Source organism: Panulirus ornatus, chromosome 2, assembly GCF_036320965.1.
Source record: "Panulirus ornatus isolate Po-2019 chromosome 2, ASM3632096v1, whole genome shotgun sequence".
In the NCBI taxonomy this organism is placed as follows: Eukaryota; Metazoa; Arthropoda; class Malacostraca; order Decapoda; family Palinuridae; genus Panulirus; species Panulirus ornatus.
Genome location: NC_092225.1, coordinates 70,255,782 through 70,282,498, shown reverse-complemented (window position 1 = coordinate 70,282,498; position 26,717 = coordinate 70,255,782). Strand labels below are relative to the sequence as shown.

Sequence of the window (26,717 nt, the reverse complement as noted above, 5' to 3'; positions counted from 1 at the left end):
TGTGCGAAGTGAGAGGGTTAGGGAGAATGATTTGGTAAACAGAGAAGAGGAAGTGAAAGCTTTGCAGAAGATGAAAACTGGCAAGGCGGTGGGTTTGGATGGTATTGTAGTGGAATTTATTAAAGAAAAAAAGGGAGTGACTGTGCTGTTGACTGGTTGGTAAGGATATTCAATGTATGTATGGCTCATGGTGAGGTGCCTGAGGATTGGCAGAATGCATGCATAGTGCCATTGTACAAAGGCAAAGGAGATAAAGGTGAGTGGTCAAATTACAGAGGTATAAGTTTGTTGAGTATTCCTGAGAAATTATATGGGAGGGTATTGATTGAGAGGGTGAAGGCATGTACAGAGCATCAGATTGGGGAAGAGCAGTGTGGTTTCAGAAGTGGTAGAGGATGAGTGGATCAGGTGTTTGGTTTGAAGAATGTATGTGAGAAATACTTAGAAAAACAAATGGATTTGTATGTAGCATTTATGGATCTGGAGAAGGCATATGATAGAGTTGATAGAGATGCTCTGTGGAAGGTATTAAGAATATATATATATATATATATATATATATATATATATATATATATATATATATATATATATATATATATACATGTATTTTTTTTTTTTTTTTTTTTGCTTTGTTGTTGTCTCCCGCGTTTGCGAGGAAGCGCAAGGAAACAGACGAAAGAAATGGCCCAACCCACCCCCCTACACATGTATATACATACGTCCACACACGCAAATATACATATCTACACAGCTTTCCATGGTTTACCCCAGAAAGTTAAGAGTAAATGTGAATAAGAGCAAGGTTATTAGGTACAGTAGGGTTGAGGGTCAAGTCTGTTGGGAGGTAAGTTTGAATGGAGAAAAACTGGAGGAAGTAAAGTGTTTTAGATATCTGGGAGTGGATCTGGCAGCGGATGGAACCATGGAAGTGGAAGTGGATCATAGGGTGGGGGAGGGGGCGAAAATCCTGGGAGCCTTGAAGAATGTGTGGAAGTCGAGAACATTATCTCGGAAAGCAAAAATGGATATGTTTGAAGGAATAGTGGTTCCAACAATGTTGTATGGTTGCGAGGTGTGGGCTATGGATAGAGTTGTGCGCAGGAGGATGGATGTGCTGGAAATGAGATGTTTGAGGACAATGTGTGGTGTGAGGTGGTTTGATCGAGTAAGTAACGTAAGGGTAAGAGAGATGTGTGGAAATAAAAAGAGCGTGGTTGAGAGAGCAGAAGAGGGTGTTTTGAAATGGTTTGGGCACATGGAGAGAATGAGTGAGGAAAGATTGACCAAGAGGATATATGTGTCGGAGGTGGAGGGAATGAGGAGAAGTGGGAGACCAAATTGGAGGTGGAAAGATGGAGTGAAAAAGATTTTGTGTGATCATGGCCTGAACATGCAGGAGGGTGAAAGGAGGGCAAGGAATAGAGTGAATTGGATCGATGTGGTATACCGGGGTTGACGTACTGTCACTGGATTGAATCAGGGCATGTGAAGCTTCTGGGGTAAACCATGGAAAGCTGTGTAGGTATGTATATTTGCATGTGTGGACGTATGTATGTACATGTGTATGGGGTGGGTTGGGCCATTTCTTTCGTCTGTTTCCTTGCGCTACCTCGCAAACGCGGGAGACAGCGACAAAGTATAATAAAAAAAATAATATAATAATATATATATATATATATATATATATATATATATATATATATATATATATATAAAAAGAGCGTGGTTGAGAGAGCAGAAGAGGGTGTCTTGAAATGGTTTGGGCACATGGAGAGAATGAGTGAGGAAAGATTGACCAAGAGGATATATGTGTCGGAGGTGGAGGGAACGAGGAGAAGAGGGAGACCAAATTGGAGGTGGAAAGATGGAGTGAAAAGGATTTTGTGTGATCGGGGCCTAAACATGCAGGAGGGTGAAAGGAGGGCAAGGAATAGAGTGAATTGGAGCGATGTGGTATACAGGGGTTGACGTGCTGTCAGTGGATTGAATCAGGGCATGTGAAGCGTCCGGGGTAAACCATGGAAAGCTGTGTAGGTATGTATATTTGCGTGTGTGGACGTGTGTATGTACATGTGTATGGGGGGGGTTGGGCCATTTCTTTCGTCTGTTTCCTTGCGCTACCTCGCAAACGCGGGAGACAGCGACAAAGTATAAAAAAAAAAAAAAAAAAAAATATATATATATATCTTGTAATTGATATTTTATATGTGAAGCATCTGGGGTAAACAGTGGTAAGTTTTGTGGGGCCTGGATGTGTAGAGGGAGCTCTGGTTTCAGTGCATTACACATGACAGCTAGAGTCTGAGTGTGGATGAACGTGGCCTTTGTTGTCCTTTCCAAGTGCTACCTCGTGCACACGTGGAGGGGGGGGGGGGGTGACATTTCATGTGTGGCGGGGTGGCGATGGGAATGGATGAAAGCAGCTTGTATGAATATGTGCATGTGTATATATGTATATGTCTGTGTATGTATATGTATATATACGTTGAAATGTATAGGTATGTATATGTGAGTGTGTGGGCGTTTATATATATACATGTGTATGTGGGTGGGTTGGGCCATTCTTTCGTCTGTTTCCTTGCACTACCTCGCTATATTTATTATTCATTTTACTTTGTTGCTGTCTCCTGCCTTAGTGAGGTAGCGCAAGGAAACAGACGAAAGAATTGCCCAATATATATATTTTTTTTTATTTTGCTTTGTTGCTGTCTCCCGCGTTTGCGAGGTAGCGCAAGGAAACAGACGAAAGAAATGGCCCAACCCACCCCCATACACATGTATATATATACACGTCCACACACGCAAATATACATACCTATACATCTCAATGTACACATATATATACACACACAGACACATACATATATACCCATGCACACAATTCACACTGTCTGCCTTTATTCATTCCCATCGCCACCTCGCCACACACGGAATACCATCCCCCTCCCCCCTCATGTGTGCAAGGTAGTGCTAGGAAAAGACAACAAAGGCCCCATTCGTTCACACTCAGTCTCTAGCTGTCATGCAATAATGCCTGAAACCACAGCTCCCTTTCCACATCCAAGGCCCTACACAACTTTCCATGGTTTACCCCTGATTCAATCCATTGACAGCATGTCGACCCCGGTATACCACATCGATCAAATTCACTCTATTCCTTGCCCGCCTTTCACCCTCCTGCATGTTCAGGCCCCGATCACTTAAAATCTTTTTCACTCCATCTTTCCACCTCCAATTTGGTCTCCCACTTCTCCTCATTCCCTCCACCTCCGACACATATATCCTCTTGGTCAATCTTTCCTCACTCATTCTCTCCATGTGCCCAAACTATTTCAAAACACCCTCTTCTGCTCTCTCAACCATGCTCTTTTTATTTCCACACATCTCTCTTATCCTTTCATTACTTACTGGATCAAACCACCTCACACCACATATTGCCCTCAAACATCTCATTTCCAACACATCCACCCTCCGCACAACACTGTTTATAGCCCGTGCCTCGCAACCATATAACATTGTTGGAACCACTATTCCTTCAAAAATACCCATGTTTGCTCTCCGAGATAATGTTCTCGCCTTCCACACATTCTTCAATGCTCCTTGACATACGATGGGGTTATGTTATGATTAACTCATCGTAATTTGAAAATACATTTAGTTTTGTACATCTAACCTACCAAACATCATAGCTTAGCCTAGCCTACCTTAAACGTTCTCAGAACACTTACATAAGCCTACAGTTGGATAATATCATTCAACACAAAGCCTATTTCAAAAAAGTGTTGAATATCTCATGTAATTAATTGAATACTGTACTGAAAAAAAAAAATGGTTGTATGCGTACTCACCTGAGGCAGGATACACGGATGGGCATTTAGCAAACACGACCGGATGCAAAAACACAAAACACAAAATCCAAAAAATGCTGGCAACACATTACACTGTAGAGTAATGGTTATTTACACTCTTGATCATGTGGATGACAGCAAGCTGCTGCTCACTGCTACTGCACAGCATCACTAGAGAGTATTATACTGCATATCGCTAGCCCGGGAAAAGATTAAAATTCAAAATTCATAGCATAGTTTCTACTGAATGCATATCGCTATTGCACCATTGTAAAGTAAAAAATCGTACGTCGAACCATCATTAGTCAGGCGTCATCTGTATATTATTTTTCATACATGATCACAGTTTCTCACATCAGTGAGGTAGCACCAAGAAACAGACGAAGAAAGACCCATCTACTGACATATACGCACATACATGTACATATACATATATATATGTATACATATATACACATACATATACATACACATATATATTCATATATACACATGTACAAATTCATACTTGCTCGCCTTTATCCATTCCTGGCGCCACCCTAACGAACAGGAAATAGCATCATCAACCCCTGTATCAGTAAGGTAGCTTCAGGAAAGGCCACATCTCCATTCTCTAGCTGCCATGTGTAATGCACTGAAACTACAGCTCCCTATCTACATCCTGGCCTCACAGATCCTTCCACGGTTTACCCCACACATTTCACATGTCCTGGTTCAGTCTATTGACAACACGTCAACCCCAGTATACCACATCGTTCCAATTCACTCTATTCTGTGCAAGCCCTTCACCCTCCTGCATGTTCAGCCCTTGATCGCTCAATATCATTTTCACTAAAGTCTTCCACCTCCAATTTGGTCCCCCTCTTCTCATTGTTCCCTCCATCTCAGAGACATATATCCTCTTTGTCAACTTTTCCTCACTCATTCTCTTTATATGTCCAAACCATTTCAACACATCCTCTTCTGCTCTCTCAATCACACTCTCTTTATTAACACACATCCCTCTTATCCTTTCATTATTTACTAGATAAAACCACCTCACACCACATATTGTTCTCAAACATTTCATTTCCAACATATCAACACTCCGCAAAACCCTATCTATTGGCCATGAATCACAACCATGTAATATTGTTGTAACTACTATTCCTTCAAACATACCCATTTTTGTTCTCTAAGATAATGTTCTCTCTTTCCACACATTCTTCATCATTCCTAGAACCTTCATCCACTCCCCCACCCCAGGACTCACTTCCCCTTCTGTTCACTGCCAAGTCCACTCCCAGGTATCTAAAACACTTCACTTCCTCCAAGTTTTCTCCGTCCAAACTTACATTTCAGCTAATTTGTTCCTCAACCCTACTAAACCTAATAACCTTGCTTTTATTCACACTTACTCTCAACTTTCCCCTTTCACACTATCTTCCAAACTCAGTCAACAGCTTCTGCAGTTTCCCACTCAAATTAACTGCCAGTGCTGCATCACTGGCTAACAACAACTGACTCACTTCCCTGGCCCTCTCATTCCCAACAGACTGTATACTTGCCCCTCTCTCCAAAATGCTAGCATCTAACTCCCTAACCACCCCATCCATAAACAAATTAAACAAACACGGTGACATCACACATCCTTGCCGCAGACGTACCTTTACTAGGAACCAATCCCTTTCCTCTCTTCCTACTCGTACACATACCTTACACCCTTGATAAAGACGTCTCACTGCTTTTAGCAGCTTACCTCCCACCACATGTTCTTAAGACCTTCCACAAAGCATCTATATCAACCCTATCATATGCTTTCTCCAGGTCCATAAATGCCACATACAAATCCATCTGCTTTTCTAAATATTACTCACATTTTTCAAAGCAAACACCTGATCCACACATCCTTTACCACTCCTGAAACAACACTATTCCTCCCCAATCTGATGCTCTGTACATGTCTTCATCCTCTCAGTGAATACCCTCCCATAAAATTTTCCAGGTATACTCAACAAACTTATGCCTGTAGTTTGAACACTACTTAATCCTCTTTACTTTTATACAGGAGCACTAAACATGCATTCCTCCAACCTTCAGGCGTTTCACCACGATCCATACATACAATGAATATCCTTACCAACCAATCAACAACACAGTCACCCCATTTCTTAATAAATTCAACTACAGTAACATTCAACCCTGCCACCTTGCTGGATTTCATCATCACAAGGCTTTCACCACCTCTGTTCTTTTCAACAAACCACTCCCCCTGACACTCTCCTTTGCATACCACCCCTACCTAAACACCCTACATCTGCCACTCTATCATCAAACACATTTAACAATTCTTCAAAATACTAACTCTATCTCCTCCTCACCCCATCATTACCTGTTATCACTTCCCCTTTAGCTCCATTCACTGATGTGTCCCTATATGATCTCTTGTCCCCTTTCTCTGTTCCCTCTTTTGGAAAAGTAAAATCTGGAGGGAAGGATTTCCAGCCCACTGCTCCCTCCCCCTTTTAGTTGCCTTCTACAACATGCAGGGAATAGGGAGGTGGAATTCTTTCTACCATGAGGCCAATGGGATTATATATATGTATATATATATATATTCTATTTTATTTATCTATTAAACTCTGTTGCTGTCTCCCGTGTTAGCAAGGCAGCGCAAGGAAACAGACAAATGAATGGCCCACCCCACCCACATACACATGTATATACATACACACCCACACACGAACATATACATATACCTATACTTTTCAACGTATACATACATATACATACACAGACATATACATATATATATATATATATATATATATATATATATATATATATATACATGTACATATTCATACTTTCTGTCTTTCTTTATTCCTGTCGCCACCCCGCCAAACATGAAATAGCATCCCCCTTCCCATCTGCGAGGTAGCGCTAGGAAAAGACAAAAAGCCACATTCATTCACACTGTCTCTAGCTCTCATGTGTAATGCAACGAAACCACAGCTCCCTTTCCACATCCAGGCCCCACAAAACTTTCCATGGTTTACCCCAGACGTTTCACATGCCCTGGTTCAATCCACTGACAGCACATCAACCCTGGTATACCACATCGTTCCAATTCACTCTACTCTCTATCAACTCTCATCATATGCCATCTCCAGATCCATAAATGCTACATACAAATCCATTTATTTTTCTAAGTATTTCTCACGTACATCCTTCAAAGCAAACACCTGATCCACACATCCTCTACCACTTCTGAAACCACACTGCAATTCCCCAATCTGATGCTCTGTACATGCCTTCACCCTCTCAATCAGTACCCTCCTAGGAATACTCAACAAACTTATACCTCTGTCATCTGAACACTCACCTTTATCTCCTTTGCTTTTGTAAAGTGGCACTATGCATGCATTCCACCAATCCTCAGGCACTTCACCATGAGTCATACAAACATTAAATATCCTTACCAACCAGTCAACAACACAGTCACCCCCTTTTTTAATAAATTCCACTGCCATACCATCCAAATTAGAGGTGGAAGAATGGAATGAAAAGATTCTGAGCAATTGAGGCCTGAACATACAGGAGGGTGAGAGGTGTACAATGAATAGAGTGAATTGGAACGATGTGGTATACTGGGGTCGATGTGCTGTCAATGGATTGAACCAGGTCATGTGATGCATCTTGGGTAATCTATGAAAAGGTCTGTGGGGCATTACACATAAGAGCTAGAGACTGAGTGTGAACGAAAGTGGCCTTTTCTGTCTTTTCCTGGCACTACCTCACTGGAGGGTGTGTGTGTGTGTGTGTGTGTGTGTGTGTGTGTGTGTGTGTTTTGCTATTTCATGTGTGGCAGGTTGACGAAAGGAATCGATGAAGGCAGCAAGTATGAATATGTACATGTGTATATATGTATAAGTCTGTGTATGTATATGTATGTATACGTTGAAATGTATATATATGTATGTGTGTGAATGGGTGTTTATGTATAATGTGTATGTGGGTGGGTTGGGCCATATTCATACCAGCTTGCCTTCATGTATTCCCAGCACCACCCTGCCCCACAGGAAACAGCACTGCCACCCCTTGTGTCAGTTAGGTAGTGCTAGGATAACAGGCAAAAAGGCCACATTCGTTCACACTCCCTATCCACATCCAGGCCTCACAGACCTTTCCATGGTTTACCCTGGATATTTCACATGCCCTGGTTCAGCCCACTGACAGCACTTTGATCCTGGTATACCAAATCGTTGCACTCTATTCCGTGCACACCTTTCACCCTCTTGCATGTTCAGGCCTTGATCACTCAAAATCCTTTTCACTCAATCTTTACACCTCCAATTTGGTCTCTTGCTTCTCACTGTTCCCTCCACCTCTGACACGTATATCCTCTTTGTCAACCTTTCCTTACTCATTTGTCCAAACCATTTCAACACACCCTCTTCTGCTCTGAACCACATTCTTTTTATTACACAAATCTCTGTAACCCTTTCATTACTTAATCAAACCACCTTCCACTACATACTGTCCTAAAACATTTCATTTCCAACACATCCACCCTCCTCTGTACAACCCTATCTCTGAGATATGCCTTGAAACCATATTGTTGAAACTACTAATCCATTTTTGCTATACGATATAACGTTTTCTTTTTCTACATATTCTTCATCACTCCCAGAACCTTCACCTGCTCTCTAACCAAATGACTCATTTCTGCCTCCATGGTTCCATTCACTGCTAAGTCCACTACTAGATATCCAAAACACTTCACTCCCTCCAATTTTCCTCCATTCAAACTTACATCCCAACTTACTTGTTCCTCGACCTTGCTGAACCTAATAATCTTGCTCTTATTCAGAGTTACTCTCAATTTTCTTTAACACACTTTTTCAAACTCAGTCACCAACTGCAGTATCTCACTTAAATCAGCGTTGAGTGCTGTAACATCAGCGAACAACATATGACTCACTTCCCAGGTCCTCTCATCCCCAACAGACTGCATACTTGCCACTCTCTCCAAAACTCTTGCATTTACCTCCCTAACAATCCTATCCATAAACAAATCAAATGACCATAAGGATATCACACACCCCTGCCACAGACTGGCCTTCACTTAGAACCAATCGCCCTCCTTTCTTCCTACTTGCACACATGCCTTACATCCTTGATAAAAACTTCACCGCTTCTAGCAGCTTACCACCCACACCATATATTCTTAATACCTTCCAAAATGCATCTCTATCAATCCTATCATATCATATGCCTTCTCCAAATCCATGAATGCCAAATACAAATACACCTCTTTTTCTAAGTATTTCTCATACACATTCTTCAAAGTAAACACCTGATCCACACATCCTCTACCACTTATGAAACCACACTGCTCCTCTCTAATCTGATCCTCTGTACATGCCTTAACCCTCTACATCAATACCCTCCCCTACAATTTTCCAGGTATGTGTAGTCAATAAACTTATGGCTCTCTAGTTTGAATACTCACCTTTATCCCCTTTGCCTTTGTATAATGGCACTATATATGCATTCCGCCAATCCTCAGGCACTTCACCATGATCCATACATATACTAAATATTTCATTTACGTATTATACTTGAGAGCGTTATTGGATTACGTGTTAATTGACAGGCGTGCGAAAGAGAGACTTTTGGATGTTAATGTGCTGAGAGGTGCAACTGGAGGGATGTCTGATCATTATCTTGTGGAGGCTAAGGTGAAGATTTGTATGGGTTCTCAGAAAAGAAGAGTGAATGTTGGGGTGAAGAGGGTGGTGAGAGTAAGTGAGCTTGGGAAGGAGACCTGTGTGAGGAAGTACCAGGAGAGACTGAGTACAGAATGGAAAAAGGTGAGAACAATGGAAGTAAGGGGAGTGGGGGAGGAATGGGATGTATTTAGGGAATCAGTGATGGATTGCGCAAAAGATGCTTGTGGCATGAGAAGAGTGGGAGGTGGGTTGATTAGAAAGGGTAGTGAGTGGTGGGATGAAGTAAGAGTATTAGTGAAAGAGAAGAGAGAGGCATTTGGACGATTTTTGCAGGGAAAAAAATGCAATTGAGTGGGAGATGTATAAAAGAAAGAGACAGGAGGTCAAGAGAAAGGTGCAAGAGGTGAAAAAAAGGGCAAATGAGAGTTGGGGTGAGAGAGTATCATTAAATTTTGGGGAGAATAAAAAGATGTTCTGGAAGGAGGTAAATAAAGTGCGTAAGACAAGGGAGCAAATGGGAACTTCAGTGAAGGGCGCAAATGGGGAGGTGATAACAAGTAGTGGTGATGTGAGAAGGAGATGGAGTGAGTATTTTGAAGGTTTGTTGAATGTGTTTGATGATAGAGTGGCAGATATAGGGTGTTTTGGTCAAGGTGGTGTGCAAAGTGAGAGGGTTAGGGAAAATGATTTGGTAAACAGAGAAGAGGTAGTGAAAGCTTTGCGGAAGATGAAAGCCGGCAAGGCAGCAGGTTTGGATGGTATTGCAGTGGAATTTATTAAAAAAGGGGGTGCCTGTATTGTTGACTGGTTGGTAAGGTTATTTAATGTATGTATGACTCATGGTGAGGTGCCTGAGGATTGGCGGAATGCGTGCATAGTGCCATTGTACAAAGGCAAAGGGGATAAGAGTGAGTGCTCAAATTACAGAGGTATAAGTTTGTTGAGTATTCCTGGTAAATTATATGGGAGGGTATTGATTGAGAGGGTGAAGGCATGTACAGAGCATCAGATTGGGGAAGAGCAGTGTGGTTTCAGAAGTGGTAGAGGATGTGTGGATCAGGTGTTTGCTTTGAAGAATGTTTGTGAGAAATACTTAGAAAAGCCAATGGATTTGTATGTAGCATTTATGGATCTGGAGAAGGCATATGATAGAGTTGATAGAGATGCTCTGTGGAAGGTATTAAGAATATATGGTGTGGGAGGAAAGTTGTTAGAAGCAGTGAAAAGTTTTTATCGAGGATGTAAGGCATGTGTACGTGTAGGAAGAGAGGAAAGTGATTGGTTCTCAGTGAATGTAGGTTTGCGGCAGGGGTGTGTGATGTCTCCATGGTTGTTTAATTTGTTTATGGATGGGGTTGTTAGGGAGGTAAATGCAAGAGTTTTGGAAAGAGGGGCAAGTATGAAGTCTGTTGGGGATGAGAGAGCTTGGGAAGTGAGTCAGTTGTTGTTCGCTGATGATACAGCGCTGGTGGCTGATTCATGTGAGAAACTGCAGAAGCAGGTGATTGAGTTTGGTAAAGTGTGTGGAAGAAGAAAGTTAAGAGTAAATGTGAATAAGAGCAAGGTTATTAGGTACAGTAGGGTTGAGGGTCAAGTCAACTGGGAGGTGAGTTTGAATGGAGAAAAACTGGAGGAAGTGAAGTGTTTTAGATATCTGGGAGTAGAGCTGGCAGCGGATGGATCCATGGAAGCGGAAGTGGATCATAGGGTGGGGGAGGGGGCGAAAATTCTGGGGGCCTTGAAAAATGTGTGGAAGTCGAGAACATTATCTCGGAAAGCAAAAATGGGTATGTTTGAAGGAATAGTGGTTCCAACAATGTTGTATGGTTGCGAGGCGTGGGCTATGGATAGAGTTGTGCGCAGGAGGATGCATGTGCTGGAAATGAGATGTTTGAGGACAATGTGTGGTGTGAGGTGGTTTGATCGAGTGAGTAACGTAACGGTAAGAGAGATGTGTGGAAATAAAAAGAGCGTGGTTGAGAGAGCAGAAGAGGGTGTTTTGAAGTGGTTTGGGCACATGGAGAGAATGAGTGAGGAAAGATTGACCAAGAGGATATATGTGTCAGAGGTGGAGGGAATGAGGAGAAGAGGGAGACCAAATTGGAGGTGGAAAGATGGAGTGAAAAAGATTTTGTGTGATCGGGGCCTGAACATGCAGGAGGGTGAAAGGAGGGCAAGGAATAGAGTGAATTGGAGCGATGTGGTATACCGGGGTTGACGTGCTGTCAGTGGATTGAATCAAGGCATGTGAAGCGTCTGGGGTAAACCATGGAAAGCTGTGTAGGTATGTATATTTGTGTGTGTGGACGTATGTATATACATGTGTATGGGGGGGGGGTTGGGCCATTTCTTTCGTCTGTTTCCTTGCGCTACCTTGCAAACGCGGGAGACAGCGACAAAGTATAATAAAAAAAATACTTGATTGCCGTTTCCTGTGTCAGTGAGGTAGCGCCAGGAAATACGAGGAACAGTCCATCTACTCATTTATATATATATATATATATATATATATAAACATATATATGAAAAAAAAGGGCAAATGAGAGTTGGGGTGAGAGAGTATCATTAAATTTTACGGAGAATAAAAAGATGTTCTGGAAGGAAGTAAATAAAGTGCGTAAGACAAGGGAGCAAATGGGAACTTCAGTGAAGGGCGCAAATGGGGAGGTGATAACAAGTAGTGGTGATGTGAGAAGGAGATGGAGTGAGTATTTTGAAGGTTTGTTGAATGTGTTTGATGATAGAGTGGCAGATATAGGGTGTTTTGGTCGAGGTGGTGTGCAAAGTGCGAGGGTTAGGGAAAATGAGTTGGTAAACAGAGAAGTAGTAAAAGCTTTGCGGAAGATGAAAGCCGGCAAGGCAGCAGGTTTGGATGGTATTGCAGTGGAATTTATTAAAAAAGGGGGTGACTGTATTGTTGACTGGTTGGTAAGGTTATTTAATGTATGTATGACTCATGGTGAGGTGCCTGAGGATTGGCAGAATGCGTGCATAGTGCCATTGTACAAAGGCAAAGGGGATAAGAGTGAGTGCTCAAATTACAGAGGTATAAGTCTGGTGAGTATTCCTGGCAAATTATATGGGAGGGTATTGATTGAGAGGGTGAAGGCATGTACAGAGTATCAGATTGGGGAAGAGCAGTGTGGTTTCAGAAGTGGTAGAGGATGTGTGGATCAGGTGTTTGCTTTGAAGAATGTATGTGAGAAATACTTAGAAAAGCAAATGGATTTGTATGTAGCATTTATGGATCTGGAGAAGGCATATGATAGAGTTGATAGAGATGCTCTGTGGATGGTATTAAGAATATATGGTGTGGGAGGCAAGTTGTTAGAAGCAGTGAAAAGTTTTTATCGAGGATGTAAGGCATGTGTACGTGTAGGAAGAGAGGAAAGTGATTGGTTCTCAGTGAATGTAGGTTTGCGGCAGGGGTGTGTGATGTCTCCATGGTTGTTTAATTTGTTTATGGATGGGGTTGTTAAGGAGGTGAATGCAAGAGTTTTGGAAAGAGGGGCAAGTATGAAGTCTGTTGTGGATGAGAGAGCTTGGGAAGTGAGTCAGTTGTTGTTCGCTGATGATACAGCACTGGTGGCTGATTCATGTGAGAAACTGCAGAAGCTGGTGACTGAGTTTGGTAAAGTGTGTGAAAGAAGAAAGTTAAGAGTAAATGTGAATAAGAGCAAGGTTATTAGGTACAGTAGGGTTGAGGGTCAAGTCAATTGGGAGGTAAGTTTGAATGGAGAAAAACTGGAGGAAGTAAAATGTTTTAGATATCTGTGAGTGGATCTGGCAGCGGATGGAACCATGGAAGCAGAAGTGGATCATAGGGTGGGGGAGGGGGTGAAAATCCTGGGAGCCTTGAAGAATGTGTGGAAGTCGAGAACATTATCTCGGAAAGCAAAAATGGGTATGTTTGAAGGAATAGTGGTTCCAACAATTTTGTACGGTTGCGAGGCGTGGGCTATGGATAGAGTTGTGCGCAGGAGGGTGGATGTGCTGGAAATGAGATGTCTGAGGACAATGTGTGGTGTGAGGTAGTTTGATCGAGTAAGTAACGTAAGGGTAAGAGAGATGTGTGGAAATAAAAAGAGCGTGGTTGAGAGAGCAGAAGAGGGTGTTTTGAAATGGTTTGGGCACATGGAGAGAATGAGTGAGGAAAGATTGACCAAGAGGATATATGTGTCGGAGGTGGAGGGAACGAGGAGAAGTGGGAGACCAAATTGGAGGTGGAAAGATGGAGTGAAAAAGATTTTGTGTGATCGGGGCCTGAACATGCAGGAGGGTGAAAGGAGGGCAAGAAATAGAGTGAATTGGATTGATGTGGTATACTGGGGTTGACGTGCTGTCAGTGGATTGAATCAGGGCATGTGAAGCATCTGGGGTAAACCATGGAAAGCTGTGTAGGTATGTATATTTGCATGTGTGGACGTATGTATATACATGTGTATGGGGGTGGGTTGGGCCATTTCTTTCGTCTGTTTCCTTGCGCTATATATATATATATATATATATATATATTCATTTTATTTATTCTGCTTTTTTGCTGTCTCCTGCGTTAGCGAGGTACAGCAAGGAAACAGACGAAAGAATGGCCCAACCCACCCACATACACATGTACAAACATACACGCCCACACACACAAATATACATACCTATAAATCTCAATGTATACGTATATATGCACACACAGACATATACATATAAACACATGTACATAATTCATAGTCTACCTTTATTCATTCCCATCACCACCCCGCCACACATGAAATAACAACCCTCTCCCCTTTCATGTGCGCGAGGTAGCGCTAGGAAAAGACAACAAAGGCCATATTCGTTCACACTCAGTTTCTAGCTGTCATGTAATAATGCACCGACACCACAGCTCCCTTTCCACATCCAGGCCCAATATGTTGATACGTATATGTATATGTATGTATGTGTGCATGTATGGACGTTTACGTATATATGTGTATATGAGTGGATGAGCCATTCTTTGTCTGTTTCCTGGCGCTACCTCACTGATGCAGGAAACAGCAATCAAGTATAATAATAATTTTTTTTTTTTTTTGCTTTGTCGCTGTCTCCCGCATTTGCGAAGTAGTGCAAGGAAACAGACACAAGAAATGGCCCAACCCACCACCATACACATGTATATACATACGTCCACACACGCAAATATACATACCTACACAGCTTTCCATGGTTTACCCCAGACTCTTCACATGCCCTGATTCAATCCACTGACAGCACGTCAACCCCGGTATACCACATCGATCCAATTCACTCTATTCCTTGCCCTCCTTTCACCCTCCTGCATGTTCAGGCCCCGATCACACAAAATCTTTTTCACTCCATCTTTCCACCTCCAATTTGGTCTCCCACTTCTCCTCGTTCCCTCCACCTCCGACCTCTTGGTCAATCTTTCCTCACTCATTCTCTCAATGTGCCCAAACCATTTCAAAACACCCTCTTCTGCTCTCTCAACCACGCTCTTTTTATTTCCACACATCTCTCTCACCCTTACGTTACTTACTCGATCAAACCACCTCACACCACACATTGTCCTCAAACATCTCATTTCCAGCACATCCATCCTCCTGCGCACAACTCTATCCATAGCCCACGCCTTGCAACCATACAACATTGTTGGAACCACTATTCCTTCAAACATACCCATTTTTGCTTTCCGAGATAATGTTCTCAACCTCCACACATTCTTCAAGGCTCCCAGAATTTTCACCCCCTCCCCCACCCTATGATCCACTTCTGCTTCCATGGTTCCATCCGCTGCCAGATCCACTAACAGATATCTAAAACACTTTACTTCCTCCAGTTTTTCTCCACTCAAACTTACCTCCCAATTGACTTGACCCTCAACCCTACTGTACCTAATAACCTTGCTCTTATTCACATTTACTCTTAACTTTCTTCTTTCACACACTTTACCAAACTCAGTCACCAGCTTCTGCAGTTTCTCACATGAATCAGCCACCAGCGCTGTATCATCAGCGAACAACAACTGACTCACTTCCCAAGCTCTCTCATCCACAACAGACTTCATACTTGCCCCTCTTTCCAAAACTCTTGCATTTACCTCCCTAACAACCCCATCCATAAACAAATTAAACAACCATGGAGGCATCACACACCCCTGCCACAAACCTACATTCACTGAGAACCAATCACTTTCCTCTCTTCCTACACGTACACATGCCTTACATCCTCGATAAAAACTTTTCACTGCTTCTAACAACTTGCCTCCCACACCACATATTCTTAATACCTTCCACAGAGCATCTCTATCAACTCTATCAAAATAATAATAATAATAATAATAATAATAATAATAATAATAATAATAATAATATGTATATATATTCTTTTGAAAGAGTTAAGAGATCATTTATACCTAAACATAATACAGATATATTTGGGCTACACTAAGTAGGAGTCAAGCCTATACTCCCTAAATCACTAATTCTACAACACACCGATAAACTACATGACATAAAAGTGGTATTGCAAATGATGAAGGAACTACACATTTCATCTACACATGATCTGTGAAACTACACATTTTATCTACACATGATCTGTCACTTACTTTTCCTTTCAACATAGATGATTTGTATTAATATTGTACAAGAACTCATGAGTCATCCAACCAAACCCTAACTTTCCTATCTTTACTACTTTATGCTTAGCATTTTGGTTTAGCAAAGGAAAACACTACTAAAACTTTAAAAAATCACAACCTGGGCTACAATTATTCCATCCAACAAATCTAAACAATCCCTATTTTCAACATATTTGTTTCTCTGGTCAAATGTATCTAACCTTTGCTGCTGCTGCTCTCTGTTGGTTTGTCCAGCTCTGCTCCATGAATACCTTCTTCTGGAAGACCAAGAGAAACACACATTCATCACTGGGCTATGGAAGTAAACTTACACCACGGAAATCTCTCTTCAAAAATATCACTAAGTTTCAACTCAAATTTGTAAACCAATATCTTGATTATTCATTTCCCAGTTCTCCAGAATCTTGATGTACCAGGACATCAAATTTTGAGGAAGAAATTATCTACCATGACTCCATAAAAATACATCATGAACAGTCCATCAAATTACCAGATGCATCAAATTCTGAGATTCATTTTACTTCTCTAAATTCAAAAACTTAACTGACCATAATTTCCCTAAAACTTCATCTGTATTACTCAAAACAATAAAGCCATATTGAAAATGTTCCAAAATCTAATATCTTGGGAAACACAGAGTCTGTTTAACCCGGTTCTGGATAATCTAAGAATTGGCGTATACATATGAACTCATAAAACTTTTTATAAATCTAATTTCTCTCACAGAATTCTAATGTCAATTTACTAAAGAAAGTACAATAATTCCTAAGAACCCTAATAAATGTGTCAATATACACTTTTCATCTAACCAAAATTCTTACAAGTATACATCATGCAAACTTTCCATCTACCTTTTGTTATTCCAAATGCCTTACTTCATTCAACAAAATCAAGTCTCTCAGCCAAGCCCTCTATTCCACTTGTGCTTTCATCTATAGCCCAAAGTATCATAATTCTCTCTTTTAACATATGTTTAATTTTTTCAATATCAATATATAACATGCCTGTTTTTCTCAATACACATCTCTATATTCATTCTTTAAATATCTACACTGACAATTTAAAAATTCCACTCATCGTAAACATTCTACTCGCTATATTCCCAGACATTAAATTATGAAGATCCTGTAGCTTAATTAAAATGAAACAAGTGTGTTGCTTTCACCTGAAATCATTACAGTATTTCAGACTCAAAACACAGCCAGCTCTGCCTCACCTGTTAACATTTTAAAGATGATTCCAGTAACTACAATTCTTTAAAGACATTCTGGGTTGCCAAGTGTAAGACTTTTCAACAAATATGGAAAATTCTGAGCCCTCCATCTGGTGACACAAGCAATTTATCTTACCCTATCTAAAAGAAAATCCTAAATTATGTTCTGCCATTTGCTTCCTACCATTTTTCAATTTTTTTCTGTTAAATTCTCATCAAGAAACTAACTTGACTGCAATGGCAAATAATTCATACTTCAGTCACCTCTTGATCAAAATTATGCATGGAGTTTCAAACTGACAGAATTATGAATGACTAAATAAGAAAAATTCAAAGTTAATACTTATATAGAAAAAGGTGTTTTGGACCAAAGCTACAAAAAAATCACCAGTATTTCAAAAGTACAAATAATCATCCCTGTTCCTTCACTGCAATAAGGTTTAACAATGTACTAATGAAAGTAAAATGAGAGAATGGGTGAAAACAAAGAAAAATAATGAAATTTGCCAAGTGTTCTGAATACACACACACACACACACAGCTAACTTAGGCTGGGTTGTGTATGAACATAAGAGTAAGGACATGTTAAAACACAAGAGTAAAACTCTCCCCATAACACAAATAATATTCAAAATAATAATCAAACATACATCCAAACTGAGGGAGGGAGGAAGGGAACCCTATTTATGTAATAGACTAAAGGCGGAGATGTCAGACATCAGTAAAGTGGTTGGTGGAGGAGCTGAGGTAGATTCACAAGGCACCAGTGAAGTGAGCAGCTGGTGGAGGAGTTGGTGTAAACTCACAGGGCAACAGTGAAGCATGTGGTAAAGATGAATTGGATTCATAAGGCAGCAGTGAGAAGTCACCCAGTTCAGGTGGAACTACAATATGTTTCCTTTATTTATTTATTTATTCATTTATTTTTTATTTTGCTTTGTCGCTGTCTCCTGCGTTAGTGAGGTAGCGCAAGGAAACAGACGAAAGAATGGCCCAACCCACCAACATACACATGCATATACATACATGTCCACACACACAAATATACATACCTATACATCTCGACGTATACATATATATACACACACAGACATATACATATACACACATGCACATAATTCATACTGTCTGCCTTTATTCATTCCCATCACCACCCTGTCACACATGAAATGTTTCCTTTATATTGGGTAATTTCTTAGTTAGTATTCCATCAATATTGTTCTATAAGATCTCCAACATAGCACGGCACTATAATGTATAAATCTACAAGCTTGGGGACTGAATTTTGAGACTGGGTCCCTCTCATGCAATAATTTTTATGACATCTGAGAACTTCACAATAATAATAATATGGTTAGCAGTGGAAAGGGGGCCAAATAAAATAAGGTTCTTTCTCTATCACTTGGCAATAGCTTTCTAAGTGTTGATAACTGCAAAAGTTCTTTGTGCCTCATCTTATTGACATGGCTCTGAAAAACTTTGGTGATGTTATCCTCAATCATATCTTAATACAATGGGGCAATGAGACATCCTTCTTAAAGTGCTGCTTCCAAAAATTTTCAGTGTTTCATCTGCAGTCACTGCATTCAAAATTTCTGATGGAAAAGCTTCAAATAATTTCTTTTCAGTTGCAAAATGAAACATCCATGGACTGAATGAGTAGAATGGTGTTGGCTGGGGGAAATTTGGGTTGAATGCCCTCATGAAATATATTGAGAAGTTATGGGTGGCTAGTAGCACTGTCTATGATGATTAAAGCACTTACAGCCTAGGGTCACATTGTCTATGATGATCAAAGCATTTCTGGACTAGTACTATTTCCAGTCCTATTTCTATCCAACTCTACCTTTGAGTTAGCTAAATTACAGCATCATCTGCATACCATAACTGTGGCAAACTTCCATTCTGTTTCTCTATGGCTAACCATCACACCACAATGAACCCACCCTGCTCTCATTTCATGTAATGCCCCATCTATCATTATCACTATCATACAACCTCAGGACCCATTATTCCTGCTGGACTCCTTTGAGGCAAACTGTCCTTTGACAAGACCGTACTGTTTCATCAACGATGATGAGAAAGACTCACAAAGGTGACATCACTCGTGGTGTAACCTCAAGCAGGTTGAGTTTGATAACACCTGCCTTATCCATAAAAACATTAAATGACCATGGTAACATCATGTAACAACCTTGATACACTCATACATTTACTTCAAATTACTTACTTCATACATGCACAATTCTTACTGTTAAAGTTCTTAACAGCATTTAAGTCTTCCATCCACACTATACAAAAAAAAAAAAAAGAAAAATTACCAAAAAGCTCTCCCACACACTTTATTATACGCCCTTTCTAAATCCCTCAGTTCTAAATATACCTTCTTTAAAACTTTCTCCCCCACTTGTTTATGTGCATGTATCTCAACCTAAAACCAAATGTTGGCACTCTACAAAGCTTAAAGAACACATTCTTATCAAAGAGCAATAAAGATGTACAATTTGTAAGATTGGAGCAGGTGCTTGCTCTACCAGTGTTAAAATAGTACTCAATAAGTCTGTGAAAAAATTAGCAACTAAGCAAGACAATATAAGAGATACAAAACCTCTGGTAAATCATTATTCATGGCTCATACAGAAAAAAAATTGACAACATGAATAAGCTCCCTTTTAAGCAAGCAACACACACTATTCTCCTTACAAGTTGGAAAAGGTAATATTGTTCTGGACTTTTCTGGCAATTAACTAAAATTCAAGTGACAAACTCACTGATCCTGTAAAGCTAAACAAAGACTTGACGATTACCTACTGCCTTTGGGAGGCACAACTGGATGGCTTTTGGGTGCCAACATTAGTGATGCATATTTAGTATTAGAGGTGAGGTGTAAAACAGGGAGATAAAAAAAAATAGAAAAAAGCACATGTGACGAAGTGAGGGAGGAAAAAGTATTGTCTACGAAAAAGGTAAATGTGTATGCCAGATCCTCATAATGGCAATGTTTGTTGGGAAGATTAAGGAAGCAGAGTAGAAAGAATATCCTGCATTCATTAATCTAGAAAAGACTAAGACAGAGATAACTTTCAAGGTATTCATTTCAACAATGGTCATGAAAAGTTAATTGTACTTAATCATACTTAAGCATAAAGAAAGGAACAGGTAGTTCTAAATTTTGTCTTTAAAAACAAGGTACAAGGTTTGCTGTAAAATCAGCAAACCTACAATAAAGATAACAAGATCAGGATAAGAAAGCATTTGAAGGAAATCAAATGTACAAGTAAACAAAAGAATCATAACTGTACTTAAGAAGAGGGATTAAGTACAAAAGATATGTGGGAAAATCATAAGACACACTGTCTGAATGGAGATTTGGAAGATATGCAATTTTTTTTCAAATGACTGTGAATCTGTTAATGTTTCAAGGATGTTAAAAAGTAAAGAAATGACAGTCATCAGCCTCAGCAAGGAATTCTGGAATGAGTGGAAGAGCATTTTTCACTATAAGTATAAAGCACAGGTATGTAGCTGCAGAATGGTTTCAGAGTGTAGGGAGCTGGGTTACATAATTTGTGGTGGGTATACTGAGTTTAAACAATGGGCAATATGAGGAATGGGAAGCTTACAGATATTATCTGGTACTGTTACAAGAGTAGTTGATGGAAAAGGAAGCATTCTGAGGTGGTATGAACAAACACTAAGAGGGGATGTACAGAAACGACAGAGTGAACCTGGGTGATGTATATGAATGAAAATAAAGGGTGAGGGTAATGTAAAGGAGCACAACACATGAGCATAAGCACGAGAAGTGTCTATAATCCAGGAAGCTACTGGTTTTTTTCTGAATAAAGTTATGTGAAGAGAATATCAATGAGCTCTTCTGTCATGTAGGGAAAAGACCTATAACACATACACAGGCAGCAAATATGTGCAAAATTGGCAAAAATATTTCAATATATGACTTTGAGTCTTATGACTTGGGGTTTTTATGACTAACTACGATGGTACTGTACTGTAATGAGATATAGAGTAAAAATCATGTCTCATGTGAGCACAACACATGATTTTCTTGATGATTCATCTTTTCAAATATACATTCAACTTAAAAAAAATTCTCACTCTCAACATATGATAACCAGATATAACTCCCTAAACATATACATTTCCTCAATGTCAAATAAGCTGTTTCCCACATTTACAGCAGTGGAGAGAATATCTTTTAGTTATTTCCCTGTTATGTAAGAAGAGATGCAGAAGGTACTGGCATGGCTCACACTTATGTACAGTAATGAGAAACTTATGCATGTAAGTCACATGACTTGTAAGGAGGAAATGGGTGAAATGAATTTTTCAAAATGCAGAAATTATGATCCATTCACAGTTTAAAAGATCAAAAGCACAGACTTGCAGCATTATGAGAAGAGCTTTTAAGTAATTAGTGTTATGATATAATCATATGAAGAAAAGAGAGACAAAAAATTTGCTTATCGCCCAACTTCAATGAACAACTTTTATCATGTACTAAATTGTGGGATACTTATGTCTGAGTAAACCTTTAACCACATAAACATTCTCTTTGTCAGCCATGAGTGTAAAAAGTCAAGTCAATAGGTATGATTCTACAATTGGGTTGTCACTGAAAGGGCAGGGAGAGCAAATACAACTAAAGCGATACTAATAGACTTTTCAGTTTTAAGTAGAGGCATGCGTCTACAAACAAATACTAATAAGTATTTCATCAAAACCAATACTTTGTCAGTGATTATAAGTGTCTGTAAAAAAGTTAGAAATTTTGTATAGTTTACATTTGTTGTTTTTGTCACCATGTTTGTTCCAAAAATCCTGGTGCTGCAAATCCCCAAAATTGGCTTCTTAGTAGATCATTTATTCAGCGCCATTTCACACGACCCAAACAAAATACTTAAAGCAAGAATTTGTCCTCCTTGTCCTAAAAAGATTTTCAGACTTCCATTTCATGCAGTATCAACTAATTCTCTATTTCTCATTGTTAGAGTATTATTACATATCAAGTCTTACATCATTCTAGACACTTGTCCTAAAAAAAACTTGTGTCATCTGCAGTGCAGAACAGTTACTGGAAGTGCTCAGAAAATGTTAAAACCTTCAGCATTAGATTCCATGGCTAAAATTTTTCTTCAAAATTGTGAACCAAATTAAGTTCCAGATTAAACCTATCTATACGGGGACTAACTTTAGTAAAAATCCACACTAGAGTTATGAATCTCGTTCCAATCAATTCACCAGAAGCTGGAAAACAAATGAATAATGGTTCATGAGCATCCGATTGAAATTTTTATCTTATTAACAAGGATAAGTTACAGGTCGAAGTGTGACTCCTAACAACAGTTGGACAGATGATGGATGGACAGACAGATAAGGACAACAGACAAAACATTTACCATGGTGCACAGGTGACAGAAAACTGTTTTCAATTAAAAGAATGTTCTACTGAATACTTGTAACTAATTTCAACTGCGCAGCAGAATAGGTTTTTGGAGTAAAATGAGAATGGGTGGACATACTATTTGGGAAAATATCAAAATCATCCATAATACCTTATAAGGCCAAAGATGGAAATTTCCTCAAGTTATGAGCCAGGTTAAGTTTTGGGTGTGACCTTTCATATAGGGAACAAATCAAGTAAAATCCTAATGATGTCCTTATGCCATTAATTTCTTTAAACGTTGGAAAACTACACACTCATTATACCACGCATAACAGTTTCCTTTTCCATGATGAAAACTTCAATCTCAGGCAAAAGCACTTATTGAGAGAAGCCTTTACATGAAATATTAAAAAAGCAATGTAAATATAAGCAATAATTATGCTTTTATATCCTGATTATTTTCCAAGTTATTAGTTTAAGACTTAGGAAGGACATTTGTGAAGGGAACACTGTAAAACTAATGTCTATAACTTGAAAAACACTCTTTGGCAAAATATCTTTCTCAAATAGATGCCAGTGTGGCATGGTTAGGGCTCAAATGGCTTTAAACAATCAGATGCTTATGTGGTGTGCTTAGTGCAGGAAGGTATTAAAAGGATGTTCTTACTTCTTTATCTCTTTATCCTTTTTTAATATTTCATGTAAAGGCTTCTCTCAATAAGTGCTTTTGCCTGAGATTGAAGTTTTCATCATGGAAAAGGAAACTGTTATGCGTGGTATAATGAGTGTGTAGTTTTCCAACGTTTAAAGAAATTAATGGCATAAGGACATCATTAGGATTTTACTTGATTTGTTCCCTATATGAAAGGTCACACCCAAAACTTAACCTGGATCATAACTTGAGGAAATTTCCATCTTTGGCCTTATAAGGTATTATGGATGATTTTGATATTTTCCCAAATAGTATGTCCACCCATTCTCATTTTACTCCAAAAACCTATTTTTTTCTTTTTTTTTTTAATTTTCCAAAAGAAGGAACAGAGAATTGGGCCAGGTGAGGGTATTCCCTCAAAGGCCCAGTCCTCTGTTCTTGATGCTACCTCGCTAATGCGGGAAATGGCGAATAGTTTGAAAGAAAAGAAAGATTTACATTGCTTTTAAGAGTTATCTAACTGGCACATTTTCAATTTGTAATCAACCACTCATCAAAATATTTAGTTCCTTTTCAGGATTTGCATTCATTTTCTTATAATTCCCTTCAAAATTGTCTTACCTTATTAATAAACTAATATTGGAAGAAATAACCACAATATAGATGCATAATTCTCAATCATAGTTCTAAACTTTTTTAAGCAGCTCTCTGCAGAAACGTCTTGTCTAACTTATAAACAAATATGTGGAAATAATGACAACTTAAATGTGTAATTATCACTCAGAATTACACAGCTTATAAACTTTGTTCGACCCATGCACTAATGTTGTCAAAATACATGAAAAAAAAAATTCTGATCCTTTATTCAGGTATGCACAGTTCCCTTCATAAACACCTTACCTAACCCATGATCCTAAAAGTTTTCTCATACTAAAAAATACAGATGTAATATTACAAGTAAAGTGAGAAGCTGCCCAGGCCACCGATGCAAGAGACCTGCAAATAAATGCATAATGCTGGGGCTTCACTTTTCATGCACTTAAGTGTTACAATGAAACAGGCACAGCTTCCATGAATGAAATGAGAAAGTAAAGAGTTCCAAGGCTAAAAGGAGTAAAGGAAGAATCAAACACCAATATGGCCCACCTTTGGGCTTTGTAAGGCTGCACAGTAATATTGTCATTGGCATGCTAAGTATTGCATGGTCTACAAGTAGCCACTTCATGGGAACAAGTAGTACAGTAAATACAACAGCAGAAAACTTTATAAACACCCAAAGCTGAAGGCAGTTTGACACATTGGCTGCAGATATTAGAAACATGATGGGCTGTATATATAAACAAATTTAAGAAATTGGATAAGTACCCACAAAGTATACCACACTAGCCAAATGTGACAGTTACATTGACCTGTAGGCTGCAGCTTCTAAATGCTTGACAAAAAAAGAACACAACAGCAGCTTGGCCTCTGGCTGAGCTGTGGGGGTAGATGATCCCCGAAATTAATGCAAGGTATACATAACAAACTCAACAGAAGAGAGACAGAGAACGAACAATTCAACAAAGGGCAAATTACCAAGATATGAAGTCTAACTGGGACAGATTATAACTTGGACTGCTTTTAACTTAACTCTTCAAGTAAGTATATAGCACTAGAATTTCCTTAGATAAGATCAGCACTCGTTAAAAGGATAAATAAACCTATTGTATAAGCAGGACAATAGTTCAGAGGAGAATTTTCTACATTTGACTAGAATTTCTCATTTCTTAAAGCAGAATTAGCCATCTGCTAATTACATGTTACAGTGAAACTAAGTATGTGTACAGTGCTCAGCAATGAAATCATAAGCAACAAGATAAGTGTTACAGGCATAAAACCTAACGAAGTTACATCTACCCAACTGGATAATCCTGTCCATGAGACACAGATCAAGCAAGTGATGATGGTGCATCTTTAAAAGAACAGAAGAAATGCAGTATTGAGTCAGTAGCATATGGGTGCATTTTTTATTTGCTGAAGAAAGGAAATTCACTGTTGATAAACCAGACAGTACACTGGGAACTTCCAAAGTTGATGGGGAAAAAGGAAAAGGTTTATATTTCAACAACTGCAGAGGCAGACTTCCGAGATGAATCTATATATATGGAAAGATATAAAAGGAGATAAAGTGAAGGATGAAACCCAAAAGTGGGTTGCTTTGACATCAGGTCCCAAAGCCATATTTTCTCAAAAACATTCCACTTCTCAAGTGGTGCAACATATGCTTCCCCAAAGTGGAACTCACCTTGCAAAAACCAAACTGATGATCAAAGAGAAGACTGAGATTTAAGATGCTTAAGGAAAAGGGAAGAGAGGTCCAAAGACTTAAGAAATCTAAATGCCACAATATGATAACTGAATGTTTGAATGGTCTCCCTTCTTTGGGGCAGGCTCTGTTAATGGATGTTCCCCAAAAGAGGGAAAAGTTTTGCTTTCTGTATAAAAGTAAAACAGCAAAGGCCAATTCTTCAAAACATGAGAAGGGATGCAATCAGGTCCATATATCTTGACTTTATCATCATAGAAGTGCTTTTTGGACCGTTAGAAAAGAGATCATATGAAGAGGGCATAAGATTAATAAGATTAATCAGGGGGTTAAAAAATGGCAACCATCCAACTTGGAGTATGAAGAAAAAAAAGCTACAAAAACTGCTCTAATATTAAGTGAAACAGCTAGGGAATTATCAAAACGGAAAAGTAAATGATAGGTAGCACAAAAGAAGCTGTTAAATACCTTTGGCTAAAGACCAAAGAGAATAATCAGCATAAAAAAAAGGAGAGGTTGTCACACTTCCTTTGTAGAGAGAAATGCTTTCCTTACAAATAATATACCTTCAACGATTTTGGGCAGAGATGAGAGCCGATTGTGAGATGGAGAAAGAGGATTTCTAGACTCGATATGCAAACACCTTTGTCTAAATAGCCACAGGTAGAAATGGTTGAACCATGGATGTGAAATGTAAATTTTGTTTTACATTTTACATATATTAACAAAAAACAAAAACACATCAGTATAACTAAAATACACTTCTATATTTACTTACCCAAATATCTTCCTTGTCTCCATTTTATAAAAAAACAAAATAGAGAGGACCAGTAGAATTAATAAATGCTGGAGGGCAGCATGACTACTGACACTTAGGGCTGTAAAAGTGGAAGCAGTAGGAGAAGCTGGGGTAAGATCGAGTCCAGGGTGGAAAAGGCCAAGGC

The 26,717-nt window shown here is 39.2% G+C and overlaps 1 protein-coding gene across 7 annotated transcripts in view; it reads right to left on the bottom strand.

Annotated features, from left to right (window-relative positions):
• The window catches only part of Cdk8 (cyclin-dependent kinase 8), a 167,253-nt gene that overhangs the window by 74,262 nt on the left and 66,274 nt on the right, over nucleotides 1-26,717 (bottom strand). For 4 of the 7 annotated variants that reach the window (XM_071677127.1, XM_071677154.1, XM_071677120.1 and 1 more), the window contains exon 11: nucleotides 16,400-16,456. The exons of the other annotated variants lie outside the window; for them this stretch is intronic. In XM_071677127.1, the coding sequence (XP_071533228.1) occupies nucleotides 16,400-16,456 (57 nt within the window). The remainder of the gene's footprint in view (nucleotides 1-16,399; nucleotides 16,457-26,717) is intronic. 7 annotated transcript variants of the gene reach the window in all.